Source organism: Bombyx mori, chromosome 1, assembly GCF_030269925.1.
Source record: "Bombyx mori chromosome 1, ASM3026992v2".
In the NCBI taxonomy this organism is placed as follows: Eukaryota; Metazoa; Arthropoda; class Insecta; order Lepidoptera; family Bombycidae; genus Bombyx; species Bombyx mori.
Genome location: NC_085107.1, coordinates 10249918 through 10259940, shown reverse-complemented (window position 1 = coordinate 10259940; position 10023 = coordinate 10249918). Strand labels below are relative to the sequence as shown.

Sequence of the window (10023 nt, the reverse complement as noted above, 5' to 3'; positions counted from 1 at the left end):
GTCTTTGACCAGTGTGTGGCAACACACACATGTAGAATCGCTATCCTACAACTCAGTATCTTATTAATATAGGAAGATATTATTTAAAAAAATGTTGCAAAAAATTTAGACTCTATTCGCATTATTAAACGTGAGTTGTGATGCAAGTAGGTCTGTATGCTGGAAACTCTCGAACAGCCGATCCATTAACGGTGCTTTTAGGTACCTCAAGTACCGGTCACCGTCCTCGCCGAACCCGTGGCTTGCGACGAGTAAATTAACCCACAGACACAGCCCACTGAGTTTCTCGTCGGATCTTCTCAGTGAGTCGCGTTTCCGATCCGGTGGTAGATTCTGCGAAACACTGCTCTTGCTAGGGCCACTGTTAGCAACACTCCCGGTTTGAGCCCCGTGAGCTCACCTACTGGCTCGGTGAATCTAAAATAGTCCCTCGAAGTTACTAGAACAGGTAGATGAAAAAAAACGAGATTTGTACACTATTGCAATAAAAAGGTTTCGAGTAATAAAGTTATTAATCGTTTATTTGCTCATTTTACACGTATATATTTCTACAAGTAAATAAAAAACCATTCGCTCCATTTTTTGTGTAAAACATTTTTTTCTAAATGGCAGTTTTACTTTACTATTCGAATTACGTCACAACTAACAATTATAAAATTATCTACTAAAACGTGTTATTATTATCACACATTAAATCTAGTCAGGTATTCAAAGCTTAGTCACTGCTTGGCTATCCTACGATAATGCAGCTACAGTAGTGAAATTCCATTAAAATATATAAATATACATTTAAATTAAACATGTATTCATCTACTTTGTATTACATTAAATAATGAAGAACATTCATATAAAAAACGGTACATTTCAGTCGTTTGTGATGTACTTTATCTTTGCTTAAGTCATTTTGATTTTATTTATTTGGGTGTGGTTATTATTAGTTACGTAAGTAATATAGTGATGTGTGATAACACTAATTAGTATCTACCAAAATTAAATTAAAACAGCGACGTATCTATCATGCAGTATTTTAAACAATCGTTTGAATAATAACGCGACGAATATCAATGATTGGTCTAACGCCAACGTTAATTCTAATCGATTTTTCATTAATTTTACTTCCACTCATTCCCATACTATTAATTCTATTACGCATATAGCACGGGACTCTCTTAATTGTAGGTATTTTGTCATCGCTTGTTATTAACTAATTCTGACCACAATTTGTTGTTAATTTACTTTTGGTAATTAAAAACTAGCAACGTTTAAGAAATTTTATCAGAACAATATAGAATAGCACGACAAGAGCACAATAATACGATATTATTTATATTATTGCTTAGATAAATCGATAAATTGAGAGACACAATGTCGAAAGCCGTAAATTATTTGAGAAAATCGACTTCGTGTGTATTTTCAGTAATGCGAAACATAATCACAGCCTATACATAAATAACTAACTGTTGGGACACTGAAATTGAAAGCATTCGTATTGGAAGTATGTATTTAGAGTGAATGGGAACTTCTATCAAAAGTGAAGGAGTATATTAATAAAAAATTATGTTAATCATGTATGAGATGTAACTTGGTACAGCTGTCATCGGTAAAGGTTTCTGTCATAGTACTATCAATATACGCCAGGTAGTGCACGAGTAGTTTGAAGAAATAGATGTTTTGTTAACATGTTCGCGTGAGCAACGTCTTGGAACATCGTGTTTTTTAAATAATGAAATGGCGCAACGTCATTTCATTATTTCACGGCCTCTAGATTATCATATTTATTTTGTCGAAACGTCTTTGGACGTTTATTTTATAGGCAAATTCCTATGACGCATCTACTTAGCGCCGCAACACATTCGATTTTCATAAGCTACACCGCCGCGTTCCCTAAAAAAAATCATCATAAGATGTATGTATGTATTACGGCGGGACGTTTTTAGACGTTGCTAAACTTTGTATGGGAAAAAGATGCGCCACAGTAGCAATATTCAGAAATGAGGTTGCTCACGCGAACGTGTTAAGCGAGAGTTGCAGCGTCAACAAACTCTAGTAGTGTTTGGATAAATAAATTAATGAATCGGCTGATAGGCGAGCTCAACAAATCTGCGGGACCGGGTGACTAGCTGATCTCTCGGTTATTGACCTCATGTTTCGTACGTTTTAAAGGGTAGACTCACCACACAAAACAAACTAAAATTTAGCCTCTAGAGTTCTCTAGAGGTTCCCTTGCGGCTCTTACTTTCAGTGTTGCACTACTAACGTACTTAACACGGCGCAATTATCAATCGTAGAATGTATACAATTGAATTTCAACGGCATTATTCGGTCATCTACTCATACGGTTATACGCAATTATCGCATAAGGCAAATAAACTAGAGTAATTCATAAATATAAATTACATTTAATTTGAAACTTATTCCAGTTAAATCGAGAAAATAATGTACTATATATCGACGCTTGAAAGGCAAAAGTAACTAAGCGACAATAACTGCTTTGTACAGAAATGATAGGCAATAACCATATTCGATGCGCAAAAAATATATATTTCTAGGTCTATTAAAATCATTTCAATCCTAGCTACTAGCTACTACTAGAGAATCTAGCTACTAGCTAGATTCTATTACAGCTAGATTCGTTAAAATAAATTTTGTTTTCAGGTATTTCGACTTTAAATTAGTCTACTGTAAAGTTCACGCATTGTCGCTTAGTCACGTTTGCCTTTCAAGCGTCGATAAGTAAAAATTCATTTATGGAATGACTGTAACAACATTTATGACGAGGGATTACCGAGATTCCACTGGTTAGGTCTCGTTCATACAATTGGTTAATTTGAGACAACAGAACGTTGTTATTTTAATGAGAAGATTTAAAATCCCTATACAGTTAAAACTATAATCTAATACTATCTCAAAGTGTGAACTAAGAGTGTGAGAAATCATTTAAAATTATAACACTTTATGAAGAATAAACGGTTAAAACGATTTGTGAATGAATCGCATATCGAATTAAAAGAACCTCATCTACATAATTGAAATGCAACTTTCTTTCATTTATCGTGGTGAAGTGTTAGCATATATTTGTGAAAATAATAAGATCAACATACATTTTATCGTCGCGTGTTAATATAAATTTTCTAAAAACAATAAACTTATTTAGAAATATAAAATCCAAAAAAAATGTTCATAAATATCCGCGAAATCATGTGCATATTGACTAGGAACGTAAAATAAAATCATCAAACTCCAACTTCGCTTCCTTCCTCAGTTTACTTGTAACTGCTGAAAATAAAATAAAGTTAAAATTTTATATCGAATCCAATAGATCGGCTGCCAATGCGTGACTTTATTCTAACATACAATTATCGAAATGTCACTTTCATTTTCAGTTACAAGTAAACTTACAACAAATCCCTTCATATACCTTAGTATACAACTTTACAATAGCACCTCCATACAAATAACCATACAATAACTGTCCTAAAGAAAGTCTTATAAATGTGAACAATATCAAAATTTTGGTCTTAATATACTTAGTTTTTTTTTTTGTAAAATTTTTTATTCGTAATTTTTAATAAATTACGTCAGTTTTCACCTAAAGAGAGCGTAGACGTTATGAATATCCGGATGGAATATAGTGACGATAGGTACACTGAGAATTATTTTCATATTAAACTCTCCTAATATTATTTTTAACACCCAAATTTAATCATTTAAGTTTTTCAAACCTTAATTGTCTATGTTTTTTTTGCTTTCCTCTTAGAATCAACATTTCGTTTAATTGCCGTTGAGTGGTATTTGTAGGAGGTCGCGTTTCAAGCGGTGGGCTGTACGGCTGAGGCGTGCGGGTGCGTGGACAGGTGCGTGGAGTCGCTCCGTCGCGGCGGTGCTGGTGGTGGACGCTTCTTTATGGGCTTGGGTTCCTCGCGTCGCACTGCCGTCTGTTCCGCACTATACACGTTCTCGTAGAAGGGGTCCTCCACGCCGCTGCCGTAGTGCTCCTGCACCCACATCGACACGCTCGTCTCTTTGTAATCATCCGCAAGTGGATATTCACGGAAACCAAGTACCTCGTGCGGAGTTGTTGCCGGTTCGAGTTTACACTTTTGTGCGACTTGCCATTTTTTCCGCATCACCCTCTGCAGATCTTTTAGAAATTCCTTTGGAGGATTACTGTTTGAATCGACTAGCTTTTTCGGTGATGTAAGTCGAGTGCTTTCGTTACGTTTCGGCGGGGGCGGTTTCCGCGGCGAAAGCGGAGGTTGCTCTTTGAGATTGAACGAGATCTTTTTGACCTTCTTTTCGGAGCACGTCGGTAAGTCATCGGCAAAATTAACTTTTTTTATAGAACCCGTTCGCTCCTTCGTTGGTTCAGTTTGTGTGATCACCTTTTTTTGAATGGAGGGGCTGCTTAATTTTTTAGTCTGCAACTCGACTAGGCAGGCCCCATACGCGACGTTTTGCGGGCCATAAATGCTTTTGTCAGATGGGAGTGACGAGCTACGCGAAGCCTCCGAGTGGACGCTGTCGAGAGAGGGTTGCCTCGGGAAGGAACGGGTCGGCTCACTTGTTCGAGCTGTAACTCTGCATTGACCAGCTCGCGAAGCTTGTTCTATTTGTTGTGCCGTCAGTTGACTGACGATGTCTTGCACTCGACCACTGTTGGCCTCCATGGCGTGCTCGGGTGGTGGTGGGGGAAGGCTTAGTAGAGATCCCGACAAATCCTCAATCGCGTCCAGCGGTGGCGGCGGTGGAGGAAGGCTGTCGAGGCTCAGTGTTGAACTGAACATTGCGTCTGGGACATCTGCAACGACAGGGGGCGGTGGCAAAGGCAAATCTTCAACGGTACATTCAGCTTGTTGTTTCTGCACTTTGTCGTATATTGTGGTGTATCCGTACAGAGATGAACTATTGTCTGTACTGTTTCTGAAGGAGCTGTCGCGAGTTATTGTGTCATAGTGATCGTACGTCGGAGAAACAGGCTCCTTTCGGACTGGACTTTCTGTACTTGTAATGCTCACGGTAGTAGCTGTGCCATACACACTAGTATCCGTTGAATCTGTAAAATGGAATAGTAACAAATTTGTTATCAAACATTTTTCATGGATAATTTTGATCAGTTGAATCCTTTCCGAGATACCGAAAGTTATTACACGCTTGTAAAATAAACCCACGTATGACGTCATGCGTCTAGTAACGTTTACGTGGTAAATTTAAAAAGGATTAGTGTTCTACTGTTGAACAGTTGTAGAAATTATCTTAGAATTTGATATGGGTTTTCAAAAAATATATTTTGCAATTATCTTTACGAAATGAGTTGTTATTTATAAGACCATGGAACGTACCAATATTATGATGGCGCTTCAGTGTAGAGTCATCACAGCGATTCTTCCTGGGCTTCCTGGTGAGTGTCCCCGAATCACCGATACCGTCAGCCTCTGAAGTAATATCGTCTTTCTCCACCATCTCTTTCAATTGTCGAGTCATCCACGTTAGCGGAATGTTGGGTTTCATAGATGGTTTGCGTTTTATTGTACCTGAAATAATAATTATATTTAAATTACTTTTCATCAATGTGCCACGGTTGGGGCTGAGCGACCTATTTACTGAAACATCAAGCCTTGGAATCTTTTTGCACAATGATGTTTATCTGACGCAACTAAAAAAATTCTTTGAAATTTTAGATGAATAAAGAAATTTCGACTATTTTTTAAAACTTACCCATAGGAAATTCACAGTCGAAAGCGCTTTCAGAAGCAGTACCTCCATCCGATAGACAACCACTCGAGCTCGATGAAGAAGCACGCGAATGTCTGTTTGACAAGAAGAAACGGTATATTTAATAAAAGCTATTTAATACCTACGCTTTGTAATAAAAGCATGTGTCGGAAAACACGGCACTTTCAGGAAGTGTTTGACTACGCTCGTATTTCTCAGGATCCAGGGCCTAAGGAATTCGCAAAATGTGACAAAAATGTTGGGATGGCTAATAAATTTTAACCAAACTTTCTAGTCATTTAGATGTTCTAGTCTTCGCCCAGTAATTGAAGTCCGACCATAATCCGAAACATTTTATTTTATTATATTTTCTGTATTCATTTTTTTATGTTTTGTTATTGAGATTTTGAATAAAAGAATTCAATATTTCCAAAAACTTCTTGTTGATGTTGATGTTTAATGTTTAACACACGTTCATTAGCAACTAAATAAAAAGGAAATATCGCACTTACGATGCGATAACGTCACTTATGCAAATTATGTAATTTTTCATGAGAAACGTTGGAAAATTCAACATCTTATTGTATAATTCTTATATCGTTCTGCTAGACTATTGAAATAAAAGAATATTTAAACTGCAACTTTAAACTTCATCAGTAAAAGCAAACATCTCTCGCGTCTCACTAAGAACTATTAACAAATGTATTTTCTCATACTCGGTTCAGCGTTAATACAAATTGCATTAGTGACTTTATAGCACCGTATGTGCGATATATTAATTTATAAAAACTGTTATTAACTGCTAAGGGGGAAAACAATTATAGTAAGTCCACCGCGCTGCTTAATCATCATGCAAGGACAGGAAATTCGATATTCCATTGCAATAGAGGCTCCGACTTCGCATCTCAAGGACAAAGTAATAGGTGATATTACATTTTCGGCCACAAACTAGCCTTGAACCAGACGGGTTGTGAACGTTCCTATCTGCACTATTAAAAAGTTTGGGTTTCGGAATTGTGCTGTGGGCATGATAATATGCAAGATGATATATACATATCGTCGTTGTCAAACCAACATCTCCTATGTGCACTTTTTGTGATTTTTACTTTTTGACCTTTTCGTATAGTTCACAGTCCTATCTAGCCTATAAAAACTGTTATGTGTGTGTTTAATATTGATTTATAGCTTTCATTTGATATAGTTCTTAAAAATTCACCTTCATATAAAAGTTTATACGAAAATATTATTAATCGTTAATTCTAAATAAAGTGTTTGCACATAGCAGATTTTGGTTTGACAGCGACGATATGCAAAAACTACGCAGACATTACATGTTTATTTTAACTATATACATCACAGGATCGACATGCGTGACCGTTTGTGTTCTGTATAGGAATAGTTTTGATGATAGTGGAGAGTCATTATTAATTGTGTCAAATCTATAAACGGCGTGTGTGTGTGTGTGTGTGTGTGTGTGTGTGTGTGTGTGTGTGTGTGTGTGAGTGTGCGCGTGTGTGTGTGTGTGTGTGTGTGTGTGTATGTGTGTGTGTGTGTATGTGTGTATGTGTGTGTGTGTGTGTATGTGTGCATGTGTGCGTGTGTGTGTATTAATACCAAAAAATAATCAATTTCGCATTCACATGTAAAACGCGTCGCACAGCAATCGCAGACATACAAACAAGCAAAAAGAATAATAAAACAACATTTTTGAAAACCAGACCATTAGGCATAGCGAATGTTGATTATGGCAGCTCCTTTGAAATAAAACAATGATTGTCTACTTTGGTATTTCAAACTTGAAACTTTTAAGATGTCTTCGTTTTCCCAATATTGCATGAGAAAGCTTAGATTTCTAGTATGACTTGATGTAAATTACATCGGTTTAATTAAGAACTTCACAGCAACGATGGGTGGATGAGCTGACGGCCCACCTGATGTTCAGTGGTTACCGGAGCCCATAGAAATCTACGTTGTGTAAATGCCGCCATCCACATTTACACATGTTAGTTCTGAGAGCAATGTAACTAGAGACTAATTATTTTATAATAAATCTTTGAATTAATGCCCATTAGTCCAGTTTTCTTGATTATGTAACAGTTAAACGCACCTCCCGCTGCTAATGTCCGAGTTGGCAACACTCATGTTGCTTGACGTTGATTGAGCTGGACTATTTATGTTTGTCACACCGTTGTTCGTTTTTGTCGGTATTGAAGTAATCTGCGAACAATGTTTCATTTTACTAATATTGCAATTAGAAAATGCATCCGTATTAATAAGATATAAGCGATAGCCAATTTTCTATTTCAGGTTTACGTGTCCGGAATGCTAAAAGTAATTATTAGAGATGATCGATTCAAAATTTTACGAGCATTTGAGATGTTTGGAGTGATTTAAATGATATAGGATTTTTTTATTGCTAAGATCGAGCTCTCCGATCACTCGGTGTTAAGTTGTCACCCGATATTAAAGTGCCCAAGACGGAAACTTAATTAGGGCTACATAATGCAGATTCTGATAAATATATAGATAGACGCAATCCAGTGATAGGAAGCAAAAAAATAGATTGAAGATATTGCAATGCCATGCCAGACTAAAATTAATGCACATTTTTCTATTCCATTGCCTAAAAACTTAATTTGTTTGGATGATAAACTATGATACACACGTTTTTCTTTTCAGTTAATAATAAAATTTTATTGAAATGTTTTTTGGAAAATTTTACTGACATCAATATTTTTTTTGCTGTAAACAGCTTTTTTAACAAAGCTGTTGAAGCCGCTATTCATTATATCATTGGCTAATTGTTTCCTATATAAATGCTTTAACTATGGGAACTTACGGAACAAGAACGCGCGTGAGCAAGATGATCTAAATCTTCTTGAGTGAGCTCCTCAACTAAGGACCGGTAATTTTCAAGCAATTGCCTTCCATGCTGAAATTGAAAACGTGGAAAAACTTGTGATTTTTTTAGACTAAAGAAATATACGGTAATTGACCAAGATTATATGGTTAAAAGAAATATTCTTAAATTTGTTTTATTCATTTGGATTCTAGTATTAAGCGCCAAGGAATGAAAGAGTTTCTAAAAGAAATTATAAACTCTATTGGTTATTTATATTTCATTGGCGACAGTTAGTATTTAAACGTACCTTAGCTATTCGCATAGCTGTCATCCATCTTTCCATTGTCTGCTGGTCTTCAGCGCACAAGAACTTGATAAATTTGACGCTTTTCGGTTGCTGGAGTCTCGGATGTTTGATAGCGAAGCAGTAGTCTGTTGGGGACTTGTATTTCTTCTTCCAGTTCAGACCTATGTATACTTCGTTGGTGTCGAAAGTGGCCAAGCAGACGAGTTCTTTCAACGTTTTCACCTTGTCTTTGGGCGAGTAGTAAAGCCCTAGTTACGTGACAAATGAAGCATTTTAAATATAAAAAAATAATAATAAAAAAAAGGTATGTTCGCTGATGCTATTATAATCGCATTGCTTTTATGGAATTGTGGCCACAAATCGCATAGCAGAGATATTGTCTTTACTGACCTGATGGTCGGAGGACGCAGTAAATTTTTTTCCATCCTTTTTTGGAGTCGTTCTTCAGGTAAAGTGGTCCCTCCATCGGCGGGACCGGATGTCCGGATACAGAAGGGACAGTACTGGCTCCGGCACCGTTTTGTCCGAAAAATTCTTCTAGCATCACTTGCCTTGAGTGATCGTCTTGTTCACTTGAACGACCTTTGATAGTATATAATACTAATTAAAACCAAAATAGTTATCAAAACAGTTATATTGCGGTTTGAAGGTTAGCACATATACCAATGATTCGACAAGATTGTTTGAAGTAGGGCCCGCATCGTAATTATGTGCGGGCCGCAAAACGTATCTAAAAAACCGTGTTGTATCTAAAAAAACGTATCTAAAAAAACGCTAAGTACCTTTGCTTTATTTAATATGAATATAGTTGTTTAGAGCATAGAGCAGAATGTTTCTCTTTTTTTTCTACCTATTCGCTGGTAAGGGGTTATTCTAGCTTCTCGTGGACGTATAGGTAAGCTCACAGGTTCAACCTGAGAGAATTTGCTAATACCAGCCATAGTAAGAGAGGTGTTTCGCAGAATCTATTACCGAATCGGAATCGCGATCGACTGAGAAGATCCAACGAGAAACTCAGTAAACTGTGTCTATGGGCTAGTTCACTAGTCGAACTCGTCAATTACGACGTAGTGTGAAGGACGGTGACCGGAGTTCCCTTACGTCAAGGTAGTGTTTGACTTTCGTTTCGGCTTCGGAAGCTGGTGGTAAGTCCTCTTGTGAG

General features: G+C 36.9%; 1 protein-coding gene across 5 annotated transcripts in view; it reads right to left on the bottom strand.

Moving 5' to 3' along the window:
- Positions 1-500: 500 nt before the first annotated feature.
- Positions 501-10023, bottom strand: part of LOC101741823 (abnormal cell migration protein 10) — an 85963-nt gene continuing 76440 nt past the window's right edge. For all 5 annotated transcript variants that reach the window (XM_012693575.4, XM_012693576.4, XM_062669102.1 and 2 more), the window contains 7 exons: positions 9252-9443; positions 8862-9109; positions 8552-8644; positions 7820-7929; positions 5716-5807; positions 5340-5531; positions 501-5053 (listed from right to left, as the gene is read on the bottom strand). In XM_012693575.4, the coding sequence (XP_012549029.1) occupies positions 3810-5053; positions 5340-5531; positions 5716-5807; positions 7820-7929; positions 8552-8644; positions 8862-9109; positions 9252-9443 (2171 nt within the window). In that variant the 3' untranslated portion in view covers positions 501-3809. The remainder of the gene's footprint in view (positions 5054-5339; positions 5532-5715; positions 5808-7819; positions 7930-8551; positions 8645-8861; positions 9110-9251; positions 9444-10023) is intronic.